Here is a 24,267-nt window from a genome sequence, read left to right on the forward strand (position 1 = left end):
ATTTATTGAATAATATGGTAATGTTTTGCATAACTGCAAATTTATAACCTATATCTGATTGCTTACTGCCTCAGGAAGGGGGAGAGGAGGTAGAACAGGAGGGTTAGAATTTGGAACTCAAAATTTTAAATAAAAATATTTAATATTATTATTAATTAAATGTTCAAAAAAAAGTGCTGTAAATCACTATTGATTAAAGAAATGCAAATTAAGACAACCCTGAGGTACCACCTCATGCCTATCAGATTGGCTAATGTGACAGAAAAAAAAGATAAATGTTAGTGAGGATGTGGGAACTGAGGAAGATAAGGCTTCCTGACTCCAAGTCCAGGACTCTATCCACTACACCATCTAGCTGCTCTTCTAGCTGTTGTACCATCTAGCTGCCTCCAAGAGAAAAAAGGAGTCTTCTCATTTAATCAATGAAAATAGCCTTGTTCATGAGAAAAATATGACTTCTATTCACTACTACAAAATTACTACTAGAATTTCCTGAAACTTTTTTCCAGATGTAAGTGCAGTAAGTGTCAAGTGTCTGAGGCTGGATTTGAACTCAGGTCCTCCTGAATCCAGGGCTGGTGCTCTAGCTGCCCCCTTATTTTCTAAAACTGAGTAAAATAATAGCATGGTTGTTGTGAGGGTCAAATGAGATGACATTTGTTTATTTTTGTGTGTGCATGTGTGTGTGGGGGGGCAATGAGGGTTAAGTGACTTGCCCAGGGTCACACAGCTAGTAAGTGTCAAGTGTCTGAGGCTGGATTTGGACTCTGGTCCTCCTGAGTCCAGGGCCAGTGCTTTATCCACTGCGCCACCTAGCTGCCCTATGAGATGACATTTGTAAAAGTGCTTAGCACAGTGACTGGCACCCAGTTGGTACAAAATAAATGCTTATTACCTTCCCTAGTTTATTCTCTTCCCACCTTTTTGGTGTCAAATTATTGCTCCCTTTGGGATGGACTTTCTCTCTCTAGGCATTCTCTCATCCCCCTCCTCTTTGAGGGAACTGTTTTCCTTTGAACCAGGATGGGTAACAATGAATTTCTGACAGTGCCAGCAAGTTACTTTCCTACTGTGTTCCTGAGTCATTGTGATGCTCAAAGCAACTTGAGTAAATTTATTCTCTTTGTTCTGGGAATTTAAAATAAATCAGTAACTTTTTCCTTTGACTATGAGCCCCCAGCTAGAAAGCTCACTCTACCATATGCAAGAGTTTTTAAAATGCTATTCCCTATTACTACCCTCAAATACTACATTTTTAAAAGTCTGTTGGCCAATGAAACAAAGTAGATTTTATTTATTTATTTTTGGGTGGAGCAATGAGGGTTAAGTGACTTGTCCAGGGTCACACAGCTAGTAAGTGTCAAGTGTCTGAGGCCGGATTTGAACTCAGGTCCTCCTGACTCCAGGGCTGGTGCTTTATTCACTGTGCCACCTAGCAGTACCCCCCCCAAAGTAGATTTTAAATAGCTCTACCTGCCTGTTGAGCAGCTCAGTATCATGAAGCATAGAGTGCATTTATAAAAAAACATAAAAGGAAAGATACCATTTCATAAGCTTTATGTCTCTGATGGGCTGGAAATAGTGACTGGAGGTCTGGAGGCCATATATGTTAGGATGGTTTAAGCAGCAGACTGGGGGTCAAGTGAACCAACAAGTTTGGAGGAATTAATAAATAATGACTTAATTTATATAGCATTATAACATTTACAAAGTTTGTTTTGCCTGCATGGTCTCTTTCATGCTTACAACAGCTTTATGAAGTAGGTACTAGAGCTATTAATTTGGAGGACTGTTTTCCATTGTATCTTATGGACACATTTGAAATCTGGCACTACCAGCTCATCTTTAACATCTGAATTTAGAATAGCAGAGGAGAAAGGGCACTGATCAGGAAATCAGGACAATTCAAGACCCTAGTTGTGTTTCTTATTTTCACTTACTATGTAACCTTGAGCTAATCCCTGAACTCCTGTAAACCTGTTCCCTCGTCCGTAACATGAAAGATTTAGACGATACAGTATCTCAGGTTTCTGTAAACTCCACATTTCTGTGATTTGTTTCATCAGTTTTGCTGAATTCCCTTTACCTCCCCAACCTTTCAAAATCTATGGGGTGATTGCCAAGAAACTGTGTAAATGGAGGAGAAGTCTTTCCAGTTGCCTGAGTCATCTTCTTTAGCCATAGTTACTCACTGAGAGAGTCACAAGGGCCCTTCAGTTTCATCCTGAAGCAAAAAGAATTGTCTGAAATGGGTTATAGATGGGAATTAAAGTGCTGAGGTTATTATAACACCCTGTTATTTCAAACAACCAAGATAATAAACTTTCAAAAAGGTTCTCATGGAAACCCAGGGGATGCTTTCCAAAGAACGTTCTGAAGGGGGTATTTATTGCATGCTTAAAATATGTGTTAGACAATGAAAGATGCAGAGGAGTTTTCCCATTGGTAGGTCTAAATCGGAGAGTCAGAACATATAACAAGTCTTGTTGTGGTTCAGTCTTATCTGACTGTGATCTCTTTGGGGGGGTTTCTTGGCAGAGAGACTGGAGTGGTTTGCCATTTTTTTCCTCCAGCTCATTTTACAAATAATGAAACTGAAACAAACAAGGTTAAGTGACTTACCCAGGGTCACACAGTTAGTAAATGTCTAAGGCCAGATTTGAAATCAGAATGATGAGTTTTCCTGACTCTAGCATGAGAACTCTATCCATCATGCTACTTAGCTGCTCACTAGGACTGGATAACTATTTCCCAAGTCTATAATCATAACCCAGGCTCTTCCATTTCTCCATATCTGTGTCTCATTCCTAGTTGTTCCTCACACATGACCCTTCCATGACTGGAATGAACTCTCTCCTCATCTTGACCTTTTACTGTCCCTAGATTTCTAGAGTTCAAGCTCCACCTCTACCTACTGCCTTTCTGGATCCATTTTCCCCACCATAGTAGTGCCTCCTCCCTTAAATTACCTTGCATTTGTTTTCTCTAACATTTTAAAAAATACTTCTATCTGTCTATGATCCCTCCCCTGGTAGAATAATACATTCTATCTGTCAGGGGCAGGAGCTCCTTCATCTTTTGTCTCAGCATCTCCACTCCCTGGCATAGAACACATGACATGCTTAATAAGTGATTGGGAGTTGCTTGCTAGATTGACTGTAAGCTGTAAGCCTTTGGAAGCCTGTAGTCTTTGGAAGAGACTTGGACTAGACAGGGAGTTATCATAAGGAAATGCTATTTGGGAAGTAATCTTAAGCAGGTTGGTGCTAAGTAATGTCCTGATGTCTTAGAGACTAACATTTCCCCAGGATCACATTCAGACAAAATTGCCAAGGATAATAGGTCACTCATGTGACTATGAAAAGGGATGAAGTTACACCATGAAGGAAATGCCTAGTTAATCTCTAGGGTAGCTCAAAATGGTTGAGTTGCCCCAACAGGGACCCAGTTCTTCTGATCCACTGAATGGGGGAAATTGGGAAACTCAAGCACTACCTGAACACAAAAGGCATATGAATAAAATGCATTGGATCCCCATTTTATTAAATTCTAAAGGTGCTCCTTTTGTCCCACTGCTGCATGCCTGAGAGTCAGGAGAGTACACACCAACATCTCCTGGTCTATGTCTGCCACGACCTGTCAAAGCAAGGTGGGGGCAAGGAATTCATGGCACTGCCTTAGACAGAAGAAGCCTCAGGGAGGCCGATGTGTCAGATAATCATTTTGCCCACGCCCTTGGTTGCATGTCTTCTGATTGTCCTCCAGAACTCACTGACTTGAAACTCCTGGCTTCAGTTCCACCTTCCTGTTTTTCCCTAACCCCTTGAACTTTGACAATCTCAAGAAACTCTTGCTTCTGACCCAGTCTGACCTCTGACTTATACTCTCATTTGAAGATGAATTTGGATTGGAGGAAAAAATATTTTGGGGGAAAAATTTTTTTTTCTTAAGGTTCAGCGATTGCTCTTATCACCAGCAAGTTTTGAACCTGAAATAAGAGCTCTTATTTTTAAAATATTAATCTATGACTTGGATCACTTAGGCTTCATTCAAAATCAGTGGGGTAGGAAACTTTTCATAATGTTATACAAAATTAGTATTATAAAAAGAGCATGGAATAGACATTGCACCAGAAATCAGGAGACCTGTGTTGTGGTCCTGGTTCTGTCATTCACTAACAACATGACTTTAGACCTCTATATCCTTGCATCTAAGTTGCCTCATAGCATATATAAAAGTGTTAGGTATATTGTTTCTTTAAGGCTCATTTCATATAGAGCAGTTAATGGTGAAAGGGACTGTAAAGTAAGAGATTTTGATTAATTATTAAAGGATCAAAGTTATAATCACTATTATGGATGAACATTTTGAAAACTAATGTGAGTAGGAAAAGCACTGTATTTTAATGTAAACTGTTAAAATGTGTGTATGAAAAACATCTTTCAGTTGGAATTTTGAAAATTTTGGAGAGGAAATAAATCTGTGGAATAAATGGGAACAACCCTCACTTATGTGGGAATAGTTTAAGATTGTAAAGAGATTTTTAAAAAATATTTTATTTGTTAAAAAACTAGAGAAATATCAGTATGAAGAAACATCATTTCAAGGACACCAACAAGTCAGGATGCCTTGGAGGGATTTAAGAAGAGGAATGAATGGCACCTCCCCCTATTTGTATATACATGTTTTATGACTAAAGAGATTAAAACTAAGAAAATGAGAAATCATATAAACATTTGGAGGACAAGATATGATTGAAACAAGATTATTGATCTGATAGGAGAAATGTGAGGTGTCATAACTTTTTAAGTAAAAGGTGAGTCACTGAGATTCAGGAGGCTCTCATGAAAGCCATTAGACACTGAAATAATAATATCAGGGATAGAATTCAGAGAGAAGAGCAGTGGAAGGGGAACCAAAAGAGAAGGGGAGATACAGAAAGGGTACTGAAAAACTGCTCTATTGGAACTGTGGCATTAGAAGCAGTCAGATGAAAGAAGGCTTCAGCTGAGTGATTTCTGATTGGTCAGAGAGAACTGACATCATTATCTAAGATTTCCCTTGACAGCTGTGGCCCTTCAGCACCATCTAGAGCTGGAGGAAGGTCAAAGCTTCTCATAAGGGTTTATTACTCTCTGCTTCAACCTCCTAATGGAGAAGGAAAAGCAAGAGGGCTTTGCCTCTGCTTTGGTACCTTGGTGAGTGGAACTATGCTGCTGTGGGCTCTATTCTGATTGAACAGCACAACATCCAGGGTGTGAAGAATGGTCTGGGTTGTTCCACATAGCTGTTTTGATGAGCTTGGCAGTTGTTTGGCTTAAGTAGACTTACACACACACACACACACACACACACACGTGCGTGTGTGTGTGTGTGTGTGTGTGTGTGTGTGTGTGTGTGTGTATCCTCTTAAAGGTGATGATTAAGTGAAAGAGCTTGTAAAGACTATGTTTTGAATAGAGAAAGGAGATAATTTCCCCAGTGGTGAGAAGCAACACTCAAGCACTGAGCAAAGAAGTAGGTTTTCACATGGTGGAAATGTTCCTGAGTGGGTCAATAACATTGAAGCCCAAAGTCTAGAGTTGTGAGTTGCCCTAAACACATGAGTTTTCCTTCCTCATGTTCCTATAAATATGTGAACACTCTTCATCATTTCTATTGACTACATTGTTGGAAGACTGTGATCTAGATTTTTATAAGTATATTGTGAAGTATTTTATTATTTATATATTTGCTTTAATGTATTGGTATCTATAATATTATTCCTTTTGCCTTACTATATAAATGGTAATATTTAAGGTCTAAAAGGGTCATTATTATGAGTAGCTGATTCGGTTGATAGAAAAATATAAGGTATCTCAAAGGTCTTTGGGCACATTTAAGCTTTAATAGCTTAAGATCTCTAAGATCTTTGGGACACTTTGTATTTTCAATGGGAGCTCAAAAGCTAGTGTGGTAGGAAGGTGAAGTATATTTCCTCTTAATAGGGTTACCCTCAGGATTCTGGGAAAATTTGCATGAAAACATGTAGTGGTTATCTGTTGCTGAGAACTTAACCCTGCTAGTATGAGAACAGGATGGAGGAGTAAACTGGAGGAGGTGTTTCTCACTCATCTAGGTAAGAGCCAGGAAGTCCCAAATATGACATTGTACAGGTGTTTATACTTCGTTTAGTATTTTGATCCCATTGTAACACACTTGCCTCACTACACTGTGGGGACGTTGGAGCAGATCACACATAAAAACCTTTTTTATCTATGGTATGAAATAATTAGATGAGATAAACTTGAATGTCCCCTCCAACTCTAAATTATTTGAAATTAATCCATAATACTGCATACTATTATAATCATACAAACTTGGAGAAGGAAAGAAATTTGGAGTTTTGGGGGGAAGTAATAAATTATAATTGTGTCTTTGGTTGATTTAAGCTAAAATAGATGGAATTTATCAAGTAACTACTACATATTATTTTAGGTCCTCTCATGAAAATCATTGGAAAAATAAACACTATTATGAAATATCAAATCATCTATTGTTTAGTTTTTGTTTTTTTCCATAACCAAGCCTACCTTGACAGAGAAAAGGCATCATCAAAAAAACTTGCCCGATCACCAGAAGAAAATACCTGGGAGAGAAAAAGAAAAAGTAAGGAGTATATACCTATATGGGAAAAAAAGTACCCATACTCTCAAAACAAAACTAAAATAATCCATCAACATCTATATCTCACCAAGTGGTTGCTGAGAAGCCGTTCAGCTATTGTTTCCCAAGTTTCCTCTTCATAATTTACACGATAAAATCCAATGTGATCTGGGTTTATTTTCAGAAAATCATTTCCACTAGGACTATTAGGGTTCAAAATGATTCCTGGAATAATAAATAAAAACTAATAAGAGACATGTTTGTATATATTATACACATCTAGAAATTAGATCCATTGCAGAGGAAAAGAAAGACGAAAGAAAGAAAAGAAAGAAGAAAGGAAGGAAGGAAGGAAGGAAGGAAGGAAGGAAGGAAGGAAGGAAGGAAGGAAGGAAGGAAGGAGAGAGGAAGTGAGGGAGCAGGGATAATATAAGAGAAAGAAAATTAAGAAGGAAGGAGAGAAGGAAAAAAGAGGAAAAGAGGAGAAAAAATAAGTGAATATGGGGCAGCTAGGTGGTATAGTGGATAGAGCACTGGCCCTGAAGTCAGGAGGACCTGAGTTCAAATCTGGCCTCAGACACTTAACACTAGCTGTGTGACCCTGGGCAAGTCACTTAACCCCAATTGCCTCACAAAAAAAAAAGTGAATATACAAACTAACTTTAGATCAAGGAGTCAATTCTGATTTTGATCCAAAGCCCCAAAGCCTAATTCTTATTTAGTTGCCTAACTGGAGAATGTAATTGGAGTGTGTGAGTTGATAAAGAAATAACTAATGTGTTTAGGTGCTCTGTAATATATGGCTTTAAGTTCCTGCTAGCAGAAACTGATAATGCTTTTATAGAGGGGTAGGGGTAGAGCCTGTGCCTTCTGGGAGCAATTCATATAGTTCTAGTCATAATGAATTGGTCAATCAAAAATATTCAGTGGAACAGCCTAAAAAGAGGGTAGAAATGTAAAAACTTAAATGAATACTGTATTTTTAAAAATCAACATTCATATTAATGGAAAGGAGTTTCTGTTAGGGAGAATAATTATTTGAGAATCAGCATCACATCTAAAATTTGTCAAGGAGGCTTGACACCATACTCAAATCCTAATATATAAAATCATTCTGATTTAAGTAATCCAATGCTAATTTGTCTATCCCATTATATTACTTAAAAATAAGTTTTTAATTTCAGTGGATACTATCATAGAATTTCTTTAGTAAATTACCAAATTAAGTTTCATTCTTGAGTATTCCAGTTTTTCTGACATACACATTTTAGAAATACAACATTTGGGCCTAAATAAAGGAAAATGGTTCATGCTTTGGCATTGTTAAAAATAACCCTGACCAGTCTTAGTCAGGAGTCAATCTGTATCCATAAGATTCTAACACTATTCACAAATCACCTACCTGCTCTTTTACTTATGAGTACCTTGCCTTATCAAAACATTTTCCATTTCAAAACACCTTTTCCAAGTGAAAAATTTGGGACTCTCTTTTCAGGGAGTTCCTGGTTAACATGACATCTTTCAGAAAACTGGGAGCCTCCATTTGACAACAGAATATTTCACTATTTCGATGCCTAGAATTAGTAGGACAAATAAAAACAAAAATACTGACACCTGGAAATGAAAGGTGCCATCTTGGAGACTTCTTATTTATTTATTTTTCTTTAGTGAGGCAATTGGGGTTAAGTGACTTGCCCAGGGTCACACAGCTAGTAAGTGTTAAGTGTCTGAGGCCGGATTTGAACTCAGGTACTCCTGACTCCAAGGCCAGTGCTCTATCCACTGTGCCATCTAGTTGCCCTGAGGCTTCTTATTATTATGGATTTTTATACTGTAACAATAGAAAGTAGGGGAAGAGGAGGAAAGAACTCCAGATCATCTTGAGTTGTCTGAAAGGATAGGTAGATCCTTCATTACATGACCGCTAAGCTACTTAAAGCATTCTCCCACAGACAACCATGCTCAAAGTCAATAGGAACAGGTAGTGAAGCTTTAGATATTGACTTCCTGACTTCATCTATAATGTGAGAAAAATCACAGTAACCTTAGCAGGGTTTAATTCAAAAAGTCAAGAGCACCCTGGAATACTATATTATTATCGTATGTGATGCTACATGCTATTGTTTCAGCAGGTAACTCCCAAATATTATTGATAATTCTATGGCTTTCTTCTGGAAAAGGTAACATGGGTACCATACATATTTAGCAAAAAATTACCCTGCTGGGGGCAGCTAGGTGGCACAGTGGATAAAGCACTGGCCCTGAATTCAGGAAGACCTGAGTTCAAATCCAGTCTCAGACACTTGACACTTACTGGCTGTGTGACCCTGGGCAAGTCACTTAACCCTCATTACCCTGCAAAAAAAAAAAAGACCCTGCTGATGCCAAATTCAAATGATGACACTAAAAATGGACTGGCTTCTTGTCAACAACTAGGATACTCATCATAGATTGTGTAAGGGTGAGTAATGTGTAATTAGTCAGGAAAGATAGAGTGGAGTCAGGAATTAAGGGCTTTCAATCCCAAGCATAGAGGTTTATATTTTGTCCTAATGGTAATATTTATTCGTTGAAGTTTTGAGTAGGGAAGTGACATGGTCAGAACTGTATATTAGGAGCCTTGATTTGTCAATCATGTGGGAGATGGATTGGAGAAGGGAAAAGATTGGATGTAGGAAGACCAATTAGGAGGCTTTTGCAATTGTCTAAATGAGATATGATGAAGGCTTGGACCAGGGGCAACTGTATGCTTATAAATGTTTAACAACCAGGTAAAAATGTTTGCATGACACACTTTTAAGTTAAATCTTCCTTATTAACATTTTTCCATTACTTTATAAAGTCTAGGCAATTAACAAAACAGTAAATTAAGCCCTGATCTGTGAAGATTTCAAGGTATAAATGCTCACCTTGAAGATTTAACAATTGCCTGGCTCCAGCACACCCCTGACTAGGGAGGACTGTGGTATGAGTAGAGAGAAGGGAACGGATGTTGAGGAGGTAGAATGAGTAAGATTTGGCAATTGATTAGATATGAAGGAATGAATGAGAATCAATTATTGATGATAACCTCTAGGTTGTAAATCTGGGTAAGTGAAAGAATTGTAGCTATGGGCAGAGGCATTCTGGTATGTGTTCAATAATCTACACTCTAGGGGAAAAAAATTGCTCACAAACCTCTTTTAACTTTAATTTCCATTATTTACAGTGTCTCCATCACTTTCTTAAGTTTAGAAATCAATATGATAATAAATCAAGTCTTTATTTGTAGCATCTGCTGATTTCTGAATTGTAAATGCTTACACTGAAAATATATCAAGCAGCTTTTGAGAGCCTATATGAGCTGATGCTAGCATACTCTTGGTCATAAGACTCTTTTTTATTCTGGTTCAGTTGTACCTGACTCTTTGCGACCTCATGGACCATAGCAGGACAGGCCCTTCTATCCTCTACTGTCTCCTGAAGTCTGTCCAAGCTCATATTTGTTGCTTCCATGACACAATCTATCCATCTCCTCTTCTGCCATCCCCTTCTCCCTTTGCTTTTAGTCATTCCCAACATCAGTGTCTTTTCCAATGAATCCACCTTCTCATTATGTGGCAGAAGCATTGAAGCTTCAGTTTTAGTATTTGTCCTTCCAATAAAGAGTCAATAGAATTGTGGTATCTTTCCACAAAAAAAAAAAAATGAGGCAGTTAGGAGGAGGAGAAAATTTTATGGTTAGGTACTGAGTCCCCTTCCAGAGAGGTTGAGTTTAAGATGCCTATGGGGCATCTACCTGGATCAGATAGAGATGGCAATTGAAGCACAGGGATACGTTAATGTGGGAGTCACCTGCATAGTGCATAGTCATGATGATTAGGAGTTTATGAGATCACCAAGAGAAAAAGTGTAGAGGGACAAGTAGAGAAGATCATCTAATTAGCTGTTGAAGCTAGTCAAAACCTAGACCTTCCTCCTAGCTTTCCAGGCTTTTCTACTACCATCCTGACCCTCCATCACCGATTCAGTGACATTCATTGGCCTCTTTGTGTTCCTTGAGTAAGACACTCTATCTCCTGACTCGAGGCATTTTCTCTGACTATATCCCATGCCTGGAATTCTCTACCTCTTGGCTCCCCTGGTTTCCTTCCATTCCCAGATAAAATCCCACCATCTACAGGAAGCCTTTTCCAATCCCTCTTAATTTCCCTTTGGTGATCACTTGCATATAACAGAGCTGTTTGCTGGTTGCCTCCCCCATTAAACTGTGAGCTCCTCAAGGACAGGGACTAGCCTCTACCTTTCTTGGTATCTCAAGCCTTGGCATAGTACCTGGAATATAGGAGATACTTAATAAATGCCAGGAGCAGCTAGGTGGCACAGTGGATAGAGCACCAGCCCTGGAGTCAGGAGTACCTGAGTTCAAATCCGGCCTCAGACACTTAACACTTACTAGATGTGTGACCCTGGGCAAGTCACTTAACCCCAATTGCCTCACTTAAAAAAAATGCCTAGGAACTGCCTGACAACCTCTCAGTGCTCCCAGGTGAGCCTCCAAGACTAAAAGCCATAAAGTAGTGCTGTTGTTGTTGTTGTTGTTTGTCCTTTGTTCTCAAAGAGGACTGTGACATCAGGGTGATGTTATGACTTGCACTGAATTGAATTTAAGTGAGGGAGGGCTGTGCAAGGTCACCAACCTCGCTCTCTCTTCCAGAATCATCATACATCAGCATGACTGGAGATGACCCCAAATATTTAAGGCAATTGGGGTTAAGTGACTTGTAAGTATCTGAGGTGAGATTTGAACTCACATCCTCCCAACTTCAGGGCCAATGGATACACTATGCCACCTAGTACTATAGTGGTAGAAATAGTTCCTTACCCAGGAACCTATACCAATGAAATCACCAGTCTCATAAAAAATTTTGTTTTTCAGTCATGTCTGACTCTTCATGACCCCATTTGGAGTTTTCTTGGCAAAGACAGATAAGGAACAGAGGCAAACAAGGTTAAGTGATTTGCTCAGGGCCACAAAACTGGTAAGTGTTGAGGCCAAATTTGAACTAAGGGAGATGAGTCTTCCTGACTTTAGGCCCAGTGCTCTATCCAATGTACTCATTTTTCTAATTTCCCAATAGAATAGAAACCTGATTATCTGGTAGTCAAATTTTCATTTGTAGCATATCCTCAAACTTAAAGAACTATAAGGAGTAAGAAGAATAACTACCACAAATGACTATTATTACAGAAAAGAGATATATGAAGACATCCACAGGCCTTCACCCAGAATCCCTGACTTTAAATTTATATGTAATAGTGTAAAAAGCTTGGTTATTTGGCACCCCTAAGCATTTAGATTTGTGTAGATAACTAATTAGAAAAAGGGAAAGGCACTTAACCTCAGTTTGCATCAGTTTCCTCCACTGTAAAATGGGAAGACTAATGATAGCATATACCTCACAGGAGGTTGTTATATGGTTCAAATGAGAAGCCTGGAATGTAGTAGATATATATCCATGCTTATTCTCCTCTTAAGTATCATGTGTTTTTTAATAATTGGAGAAAATGCTAAATTTCAATTAAATGTTAGTAAAAATAAAGATGGAATCTTTTTTCCCACCCACCTTCCTTTGTCTCCTGAAATCTATCTGGATTCCCTTGAGAATCTGTGAACTCAAGGTTAGGAATCCTTAGAGTACAAAGAAGAATCTTGAAGAGATTATGGAGCAGTCCCAACTTGAATCAACTCTACACTAGAAGTTTGCATCATTCCATTTAGTATCCAGACCAGTTCTTTATAATTTTTATGCTATAAATTTGTCCATTTCTATATTCCTCAGTTCCTCACCCCCATTGAGCAAAAGCTCATTAAAAAAAAAAAAAACCTCATTTTGATTAAATTCCCTAATGCCTGCTCCTCTCTCCACTTCCCAACTCCATCAAGATCAATTGAGAGGATAAGTACATGCTTGGGGAATGCAGTAAAGGAAGGATAATCACTTTTTCAATGGGATTGTGAGGGAGATTCATGCATTGAGTAGGGGCTGAGTGTCAGTGATTTCTTTGTGGTTCTAGATTACATGATTTCATACCTAAGACATTACTACTTACAGAATGCATTAATCCAAAACATGACAGTCATCTGAAATATAAAGAGATTCCAAAAGCACTTCTACATGAATAGTAGAGACCTAAATGGCTACTTAGGGAAATCAGATTTTTAAAGTTCATGTCAGAAAGAATAATAACTCCCTGAAATGACACATATAGGGAAATAATGTGGGCAACAGAATATTAGACTAGATGAACCAGGAAGGAATCTGACCCAGGTGGGTAATTTCTACATTCCTATGAAGAAGAAAGAAAAGCAAGGCACTTGGAAGATCATCCTTGGATAATTGCAAGTTTTCCATAGCTCTACTTTGGATCAAAAGATGAAATTTTCAAGTAATAACAGATAGCACTTGTACATTTCATCTCAGTTATAGGATTTGGTGATAGTTTCAAATATTAATCAAAGATATTAGACCTCATTTCTTCCTGCTCCATAGATTATAAAATTTGGAATTATATGATTCGACAAAATGTAATTGTTATCTATCGTGATGACAAAAAAGTAAAAACCGCCCACCAATAATAATTCTGTGCCATGTGACATGAAATTATCTCAGTTGTTTGTTATCAGATATGACAACCAAGGAAAATGGTTTGGATTCATTTTTACACTGTCTTTGGGCCACACATTTGGCTAACAATGTTTATTACTATGTTGGAATGTTGTTTCCAAAGAAGAAAAGGTTCCTTTTATTCAAGCAAATATTTAAAGCAATCACCAAATCACTTAGAATTCTTACACATATTTGCTTAAAGCAGCAGAAATAATTAATTCACTTATCCACCCTCTTCCCATTTTTATACAATCAAATCATTAGATAAAATTTACCTTCCTTCTCCGACATATTGTAGAATGTAACACTATTGCTGTTCCCTTGAGACCAGTGAACTGGAATATTCCATTTGTAACTAAAAATGGAAAAAAGGAAAACCCTGAGTTGTCACTTCGAAGAATCAAGAGAACTTTTTAGAAATTAGGATTAAAAATTTTTTAAATGAACATTTAAAGCCTGTTTGCCTTGTAGTTAATTTCTTTGGGAAAGACATAATAAAGAATGGATATAAAATTATATTTATAATTCTGTTTTGTTGTTTGTGATATCTGACTGAGGACAAGTCACTTAGTTACTTCATATCTCCAGCTAGAATGAGTGAACAATACTTCCCACAGAAAACAAAAAATGGGAATGAAGATTGCTAGGATGTTTAGAATAAAATACTTTGTACTTTTGGGAGAAAGGTACCCTTTTAGATTACATAGCTATATGTTTACATGCAAATATACATTTCCTTAAAGTTATTGTTTCATTCAAAGAGCTCAAGATGCTTTAGAAAAATCTATACATTGCCCTTGTGGTATCCTCTGAGGAAATGAAAACTTTCTACAAACACCAACAGTAAAGCTTCAAATTTCACATTCAGGAAATAGTCAAAGAAAAGACCAACAATAAGACAATTTAAAATATACAAAAGAAAACAAAGAAGTTCAAAGGGAGACACAAACTGAACAATTTTGTGACTAGCTTATTAAATTTAGTGTAAACTTCAAAAACTAAAACTGTACTCTGTTGGAATTATATGATTCGACATATCTTCCTATATAATCATCTTTTTATTCCTTTCATATTTAAATGTTTGTTCATTGATGATTAAGTTCATGTAAGAAAAAAAGAATTTTAAAATAGACAATTTTAAATTATAGCATGTGATTCTAAATCATGTGAAACTAAGGCATTGCACAGAAACTTAAAAAAAACTAAAATAATGAGGGAACAAATGTTTATTAAGTGATTAATATGTATCAGGAACAGTGTAATTGTTTGCTTGTTTTTAGTGAAACCAGTCATCCCAGAAGGCCTACCTTAGCTTGAATGAATAGACCAAGGCTCCCATTAGATATAGTTGTGTGTTGTTGTTTTTTAAGAAAACCTAAATACAAGCTTTATTAATTGGAAACTTAAAAATAGAAGGTCTGAGTTCCTGAATCCATGACATTTCCTGTCTCTTGATCATGACATTTGTGCTTTATAAATAAATATTACCTCATTTGATCCTCATAACAACCCTGGCAGATAGATGGTATTATTATGTCCATTTTATAGTTTTGAGGAAACTGAGGCAGACAAGTAAGTGACATGCCCTAAATCATATATCTAGAGTATCTGGATATGAACTAAGATCTTCCTGATTCTAAGTCACATGCTCCATCCACTGGGACACTTACCTGACTAAGGAATTGGTGAGGTCATTTTAAGATATTCACCATTTGGGGCTACCAGTTTCCCTCATTTTCTGCATTTCTACAGTCAAAAATAGCAATTTAAGAAGGAGTCTCAGACTGTTTTAAAATTTAACTAAAACACAAACTGCTGGGAATTTCATAATAGCTAACTTTTTATGGCCCCTTAAAGACTATAAAGGAGGCAGGTACAATGGATAGAGCCCTGGGCTTGGAATCAGGAAGACTCATCTCCATGTTTTCAATTCTGGCCTCAGACACTTACTAGTTGTGTGACCCTGGGGCATTGCCCCCCCCAAAAAAGATTTATCATATATTAGTAGTTTAGGGAGAATAACAATCCTCTTCATTGTTTAATTTTAGGTATCCAATAGGTGCTGAATTTCTTCAACTTTCAGTCATATGTTGCATGGTTTCTGTCATTTCCTTGGCAAGTATCAATTAGTAATTTGGGTCTCTTTAAAAATGGACTTTCTCTAGTTTCTTGTAGCAATGACATGATCATGATGCTCTCATGAACCCATCCATTTCAATAAACAATTCTTGATTTAACCAATTGTTTGATGTGTCTTGGCCAACATAGTTTTGGTTATTATGGTTGTTGTTCAAGAAAATTATTCGTTTGTTTGGTCAAGTTCAAATAAAAAGGGTTTTGGTCAATATCTTGCTACTATTCTTTTATATTAACTTTCTTTTCAAAAGCTTGTTATTTATTCATTAACATTCATTTTTGAAGAAAATTTGAGTTCTGAATTATCTCCCTCCCTCCTGCCCCTTCCCTACCCATTGAGAAGGCAAGAAATGTGATATTAATTATACTTGTGAAATCATGCAAAATATATTTCCATATTATCTGTGTTGTGAAAAAGGCAAGACAAAGAAAGTGAAAAAAATTATGCTTCAGTCTGTACTCAGATTCGCTTTCTGTGGATTGAGGGGAAAGGAATAAACATTCATATAGTGACTACTATGTGTCAAACACTGTGCTCAGCACTTTAGAAAGATCTCATTTAATCTCACAACAAATCGGTGAGGTAGATGCTGTGATTATTCCCATTTTACAGATGAGGAAACTGAGACAGACAGAGGTTAAGTAACTTGCCAAGAGTCACACAACTAGGAAGTGTCTGAGGCAAGATTGAATTCAGGAAGATGAATGTTGTTCTCTCCCTACCCCTTATAATAATGACCTAGTTCCAACAGAGTTTATTGGTTGAGTTTTCTGAGACACTTTGAGGTCTGAGAATACTGAATAGTATGTGGATTTCTCATGTCATCCATAAAAAGAGAGTTAGCTTCTGACATATACTTCCATCTACTAGAACATTAAATTTTTGCAGCTTGTGATGAAGTATTATACAGTTTCTACACTGAAAACTTAGTCTGGGTTTCTGAAGGATGATCTCTTATATAATTTCTGATGGTGGTGACCTCAAGGTAAATTGCCACCACATTTCCCTCTTTGAGATTCCATGATTCTTTTGGAGAACTTATTGACGTGCCAGAAATCTCACACAACCTCAGTTAGCTTTTTTGTTCATTTTCTCATTTTCTCCAAAGAGCCAATAATGATTTCTTATCTACCTTTTATACTCCCTTTTTGTGAATTCACTTTCCACTGTTCCCATCCACTTATGTTAATGTGTCTGGAACAGAAGAACTGCGTGTCACTACTAGTAATTTGTCACCTGCTCATTTAGTGGCTTCTGGCTATTGGGACATCTAGAGTCAGTTCTCCTTAGGAAAAGCTGCTTTAAGATGCAGTCTGTTTGAACCACACTGAGTCTTAGAGAAGGGGCCATCTGTGTATGAAATCCAAAGGTCATGATAACACAAACTGCTAGGAATTTCATAATAGCTAACTTTTTATGGCCCCTTAAAGACTATAAAGGAGGCAGGTACAATGGATAGAGCCCTGGGCTTGGAATCAGGAAGACTCATCTCCATGTTTTCAATTCTGGCCTCAGACACTTACTAGTTGTGTGACCCTGGGCAAGTCACTTAACTGTAAAATGAACTGGAAAAGGAAATGACAAACTAATCCAGTACCTTTGCCAAGAAAACCCTAACAGAGTCACAAAGAGTCAGACACAACCGAAATAACTGAACAACAAAAGACTACAAAGTGCTTTCGTCCACAGTATTGATATCATTAGAGCCTCAAAATATTCTGTGAGCAAGCATTAGAACCCATTTTACAGATGAACTGAAAATGCTCAGAAAGGTTAAATAATTTGCCCATTGTCGTGTAGCCAGTAAATGGTGGTGGAGGATGGATTTAAAGCCACATCTCTCTTTTTACCTTGTGGCTTTTAGGGATATTGAGGTTAAATTATCTAAGGGGTGTTTCACTATAGACATTAACCTGACAAGATAAGTAAAATAAAGGAAATGACAGACATTATCTTCTGGGTTAATTGGATAGCAGAGGCATCACTCATGTAAGCTCTGTAATAACATGGGCTGACTAATGTTTGTATTTGCATGCTCAGTGCCCAGCATAGTGTCTTGTATAGAGTAGGTGCTTAATAAAGGCTTGACATGCTTTAGTGGTGTGTGTGTGTGTGTGTGTGTGTGTGTGTGTGAGACTTCTCCAACTGAGAACTACCCAGCTGTTAGCCCCCAACTTTCCTTAGCCCCCAGTAATAGAGTCACAGACAGAGTAATGGGCTTGGAGCCAGGAGGATCTGGCTTCAAGTTTTATTTCTCATACTTATAAACTTGTGCGACTAGGGGCAAACCATAACTTCTCTGAGCCTCAGTTTCTTTCTTGGGAAAATGAAAGTATTGGACTAGATAACTTCCAGCCCCAAATCTATGATCCTGAATTTCACTTTTGGAAATAGGAGAAATGGGTTTTACCAAATTTTGAGTAGAAAGATTAGATGTTTTCCCTTTTTTCTGACCCTTGATGGAAACACATAGAGGAAAGTGAGGCGTGAGAACTGGGTCCATAATGTAAATATAATCATTTGATTTCTTTTTAATGTTGACATTGAGAAAAATGATGTAAATTTAGAAAATGGACATTTCAAACGATCTTTCCGTGATTGTATAATCTACTATCTGGCTGAAACAAAAACATATTTCTGAGATAATTATCTTTCATGGCACTAGGGAGGGGATATTGAGAGAGGGGACAAAACTCTGAAGCATAAACTTGGCCCACTGATTCCCCAGTTTCATGGGTAAACAAATATTCCCTAAGCATTCACATGGGTCCTTTCAAGGAGAAAAATCATTCCCCCAGTACAAAAACGTATATAACTTGCTTTATCACCAGTAACCCTGCTGGGGATTGGCTATATTACTCCTAAAATAGCCAGAGTTTCCAAAATCATGGCAGAACTTCTTGGCATTCTCAAGAAGAGGCGAAAGATAGGCATGATGAATGCATTGTTCTCTTGCTCCCTCATTCCCACTTCCTGAAGCACAGTCAGCACCCTGATTTGGCACCCTGGTTAAATGACTTGCCCAGAGTCACACTGCTAGTAAATGTCTGAGGCCAGATTTGAACATGTGAAGATGACTCTTCCTGACTCCATGCGTCCATGTACCACCTAGTGTAACGATTGGAATAACACCACCTGCTGGATACTTACTGTAGAAGAGTTCTGCCCATGAAGGGAAGGTCTTTGAGGACAAGACCAGGAGTCAGGAAGTGACGCGGGCTAGTGGGAGGAGGAAGGAAGAGACTGGCGCTGACTCTGGGGCTCTTTCCTGAGGACGCTGGCGGAGAAGGGAGCTAAAAATGTGCTCTCCCTTTAATAGATAGGAATCTAGGCCTTTCTCTCTCTCTTTACCAAATTCTTATTCTCCTTAATAAATGCTTAAAAGTCTAACTCTTGCTAAAGCTTGTAATTGATTGGCGACCATTCATTAGATATTTTAGACAGTTTAGCTAGAATTTTAGCCCTTAACAGATGGCTGACCACGAAGAGGAAAGCTAAACCTCAGTCTTCTTCTGATCTTCTGGTTGGGTAAGAAATTTCCCCTCCCTCTCCCTTTAACTGCTAAGTACTGGTGTACTGGCTGTGTTTTCCTTTAAATTTTTTCGAATGGACCTTTTAAACTCCCTAATTACCCTATTTTTTATTTTAGTCTGTTTAACCAGACAAATGGGAGATAAGATCATGTTAATGCTTTGTTTTTGTGGATTTTCTATTTTTCTTTTTATTTTTGTTAAAAGAGCCAGCAACTTACTCACACAAGGAAATATCTCTCCCTCTCCCAACCATGCTTTTTCAGAGAAACCTGAAGAGATTCCTGCAGCTTTTCCCAGTTCTAACACTAATTGTTGCTCTAATTTTGCATGCCTGGAGGCAATGACCCACCCTCTAGAAACTTTTAATCCCCTAGCACCTGGAGGCAAAGTGGGGGAAGAGGAATCCAGGCCTGAGTTCAAAATCAAGTCTGATTCAAATTGCTCTGGTCCCTCCCCTCCTCTCCAGACCCCACCCTCTACTCCTCCCATGGCCAAGCCCATTGCTTCCCCTGCCTGGGAAGTCCAGAGATCTAATGCTCATGCGCAACTTTCTCTAACTACATTTGCAGCTTCAGGCTCAGCCCTTCCCCAGCCTGGCTGTGCTTCTGAGACAACCTTAGAAAGCCCTTTAAATTCCAGATATGCTTGTTTTGTTCATAATTTTGCTAACCTGCTTTTGTCTTTAATTAGTAATCTTATAAAGCATTTGTATGGTGAAAAGACTGACAGACAATATAGAGGGGTTAAAGAAGAAAAACTTAAGCCGAATAAGAATGACAATCAACATAGTTCAAGACTCTGCTTCTTTTGGCATGGAAGAGTATATATTTTACAGAAATGTAGAAGTAAGCAGCAAGGTATTGATATGAGTATTGGGGATTTTAGATATCAGAATCAAAAGTGTTCTGAATTCACTCAGAGTATTAATGTCAGTTCAGAGGTTACATAGGATTTCTATGCTATTACATATACATTTTGAAATTAATGGTATGGGTCTATTTTCATAGAGATTTTCAATGCTTTTGAGATTGTGTCTTATAATTAGTTTTTAAAACAAGGAGAATATTTGTAAAAGCTTTTTATAGTCATGTGATCAAGTTTATATTTGATAATACTCTTATTAACATTAAGTTCATATTTATTTAGATTTCCCTAGTTTGAATTTCATTGTCTTTTATTGTTCCGTGTGTATTTTTTTCTATTTATTCATCTCTCTAATTTTGAAACATTGCAAGATGGTTTTGATTTCATAATACAATGTTAATTCTAGGAGTATTGTGCTCCCATATTCTGAGTTGTTTGTTTTTGTTATTTTTTCTCAACTGATTATTTGATCAAACTCTTTAAAGCATTTCCTTGGCAAATTGGTTGCCATGGCAAGTGTAACTTGATTCTAGAAGTATTATTTTTGATAAGCATATTCCAAAAAAAAGAGGGGAACATTTGTAAAAGTTCTTTTTTCAAAAAAAAAGTTTTCTTTGAGATTCTGTTGTGCTTTAACTTGTATTTAAATATGTTCTGATTTTTCACAAAAGTAATTGTATACTAAGTAAAATAACAGGGGTATTATTTGAAATTGTTGCGTAATTATATATTGTGTTCTGAGTCAAGATGTATTCACATTTTTTGCAATCATTTATTATCCTCAATTTTTAAATCCATATGAGACTTGGAATTATGGGAACTTATCATTTAAGACATTAATTGCCTTTATTCTGAGTTATCAGATGCCAGTTGGCCAAGATGCCATCCAATCACAAGAGGAATACATGCAAGAGCAGACACTGAACTGTCACATGAGGGGAGACATGCATGAAGTCAAGGTATGGCCGAGGGAACGGCTTTTGACAAATGTTGAGGTTGGATTCTCTTGGTTTAATATTTTATTCTCTTTTTCCCCACAATATTGTACAGATGGCTGGAAGTATTCATCCCACCCATCTCACTTCTACACCTGGCTTCTATGCTCCCTCCTATATGCCTGATGCCATGGACATCTCAATCCCATGCATCTGATTAAGTCTGACTCAGTTTCTTCCAATATGTTCGGTGGCATGGACATATATTCCATCCACCTATTTTAAGCCTGGCATACTGTATGGGCAGTACATATTGCTCAAGTGTGGGAATGCTCATATCCCATCATTTCTCTGTTCTTTTATGGTAACCCCCATAATTATCTCAGGTGTCATGATAAATACAGTGTTGAATTTGGCCTTGACACCTGTTACCAATTATATTAGATTTTCTAATTTCTCATAATGGCATGAGGATAATTAGGCAGATGATGCAAAAAGTGATGAAACAAAGATAAAAATTATTTTTAAAAATTAATATCGCAGCAATTGTCTTCTCAATTACTCTCCATAAGGGGGGACTATAATAATAATATAATTTTAAAGAATGGTTCAATTTTTGTTTTATTGTATGTTTCACATGTTAACAACTAAGATTCTGTATTCCCTTAGACATGTTTTTGAGAACTTTCATTGTTTGATTTGATTATTGACAAAGCTATTTTAAAGTTGTGTTAAGCTCAATTTTGTAGGAAATTTCCTGGCTGATTACCAGTATCCACACATCAACCCCTGAAAAGACTTCCATTCCACGACTACACCTAGAGGACGTCTGAGAAAAGACTTTCAGAGACTTTAAATGAACAGTTTTGTTTTGTTTTGTTTTGGTTTTTCTCTTTTCTTTTTCTGTTATAATATACACCATCTGTAATATGTATTCTCTGCAGAGGCCCTCCCTTTGCAAGACCAATGTCAAAGTGTCGGTTCATGAGGACGCTAATAGTTATTATATTCTTTTTACTGTTCCATCAAGGAAACATTTTGTTTCTTGAGGAATAACAGGGGGGACTGTAATGATTGGAATAACGCCACCTGCTGGATACTTATTGTAGAAGAGTTCTGCCCATGAAGGGAAGGTCTTTGAGGGCAAGACCAGGAGTCAGGAAGTGACGCGGGCTAGTGGGAGGAGGAAGGAAGAGACTGGCGCTGACTCTGGGGCTCTTTCCTGAGGACTCTGGCGGAGAAGGGAGCTAAAAATGTGCTCTCCCTTTAATAGATAGGAATCTAGGCCTTTCTCTCTCTCTTTACCAAATTCTTATTCTCCTTAATAAATGCTTAAAAGTCTAACTCTTGCTAAAGCTTGTAATTGATTGGCGACCACTCATTAGATATTTTAGACAGTTTAGCTAGAATTTTAGCCCTTAACACTAGCTACCCCAAACTATAACATAGCTGATCACTTTTCTAGGTTCTACCACCTATTAGTATGCTAGTAACTTCTGATAAAGACAGAAGTCATCAGTTAAACTATTAGATCAAGGCCTAGAATTTCTATTTCATAGGCATGGTCTTCAAGAATCGAGGGTCACCTCCATGTCACAAAGAAGTATTAGAATATCACTTTAGTGGAAGTTTTCATGTCATTCAATCAATCAACAAGTATTTATTTATTAAGCACCTACTCTGTGCTAAGCCCTGAGGATAAAAACAATTTTTTAAAAACAACACTGTTCTGGGGCAGCTAGGTGGTGTAGTGGATAGAGCACCAGCCCTGGATTAAGGAGGACCTGAGTTCAAATCTAGCCTCAGACACTTAACACTTATAGCTGTGTGACCCTGAGCAAGTCACTTAACCCCAACTGCCTCACCAAAAAAAAGAACCAAAACAAAAAACAAAATAAACAAACAAAAAACACTGCTCTTAAGAAACTGATATTCAGTGGGAATCATTTATCCATTCAAGTGTCATTTCTTTTCATCAATTAAGGAAAATATCATAATTCTAAAATTTATTCATTGTTAGGATGAACCATAGGACCTCACTGTCTTTTTTTTTTTACAAAGTGATAATCTACGAGGTGCTTTCCACATAGAATATCCTCATTATTTTTCTATTCACAGACAAAGCAACCCAGTAAAGTACTGACCAAAATTCATCCTGGAACTGAAGGACAAAGATGGCAAGAGGAGTTTATGTCATGATACAAACAAGCACAGATTGCTCTAATGTTTTTGATGAAATTAGGAAAGGAAAGAATGCTTTGTTGAAGGTTTACAGTTGACCTTGTAAATGGGGAAAATGGATGTGCAGAAAAGCTTTAACCCTCTAGATTATGTATGATCTCACTGATTTTGGTTGGAAACCAATGCTAATGTATTTTCCAGTGAGAAAACTAGGCTAGAAAATAGTAGTGATGGTTCTCATCAGACTTCTAGGCATAGCAAGTATTGACTTTGCCGATAAGTGCTGATTGAAGCGACATACGCCCCTGAAACAGTCTAAAGAAAATGAAAACAATGTATGAATGTTAGCAATTAAAGGCAGATGTTAGGGAAAAATGTAAATGTTGACATGATTCCATATCCTAAGCCTTGATAAAACAAAAATTGATTAGAGAGTCCTTTGAAGGAAAGATTCGTTATAGATGTGATGGTATAAAATTGAATTCAATGAATAATGAAAATTCATTGTCATATAGGGACTCAGAACCAAGTTCATGTAGTGTATGCAGACTCCCCTTCTGTGCGAGTGTCTGCTCTATGTGTAAGAGTCCTTGGGATTCCAGCGGGGGAAAAGAGGGAGGGAATTGAATGTTGCTCCTAGGTCTCATTCTGGGGCTAGGGAAAAGCAGAAAGTGGGAAAGCAGATGTGATAAAAAGGCAAAGTACTACAGCTTGAGAAATATTTTTACATATGTATGTACATATACATATACATATATATGTATACATACATACACACACATATACTTTTTAAAAAAACTATTAGGCTTTGTGATCATGGACAAAGGCAAATCATGGATCATCTCTGAATTTGTTTCCTCATTTGCAAAATGAGAGGACTGAAGCAGATGACCTTAAAAGAGATAACTAGATGCCTTGATACACAGAGCATTGGACCTGGAGTTGGGAGGACCAGAGTTCAAATCCTGCTCAGACACTTACTAATTATATAATCCTGGACAAGTCATTCAGCTACTGTCTGCCTCAGTTTCCTCAATAGTAAAATAAGGATAATAGTAGCACCTACCTCCCATGATTTTTGTGAGGATCATATGAAATAATATTTGTAAAACACTTTCCAAACCTTAAGGCATTATATAAATGCTATCATTATTATTATCCAACATAAAAGATGTTAGATAATTAGATTTCTCTAGAATTATCAGATGTTTTATATCATCATCCTCATTGTTGTTATTAGTGGTGTTATTGCTATTTGTTACTTATTTTAAAAGATCCTTTCACCAGAGGGCAAAGGAACTGGGACTACAACCAAAAGCCAC

General features: G+C 37.3%; 1 protein-coding gene across 1 annotated transcript in view; it reads right to left on the reverse strand.

The window, feature by feature from the left end:
* LOC122731294 (glutamyl aminopeptidase) overlaps positions 1-24,267 on the reverse strand; it is a 138,344-nt gene that overhangs the window by 17,897 nt on the left and 96,180 nt on the right. The window contains exons 11-13 of the mRNA XM_043971306.1: positions 13,571-13,650; positions 6,734-6,870; positions 6,573-6,628 (exon numbers count right to left, since the gene is read on the reverse strand). Coding sequence (XP_043827241.1) covers positions 6,573-6,628; positions 6,734-6,870; positions 13,571-13,650 — 273 coding nt within the window. The remainder of the gene's footprint in view (positions 1-6,572; positions 6,629-6,733; positions 6,871-13,570; positions 13,651-24,267) is intronic.

Source organism: Dromiciops gliroides, chromosome 6 (genome assembly GCF_019393635.1).
Source record: "Dromiciops gliroides isolate mDroGli1 chromosome 6, mDroGli1.pri, whole genome shotgun sequence".
In the NCBI taxonomy this organism is placed as follows: Eukaryota; Metazoa; Chordata; class Mammalia; order Microbiotheria; family Microbiotheriidae; genus Dromiciops; species Dromiciops gliroides.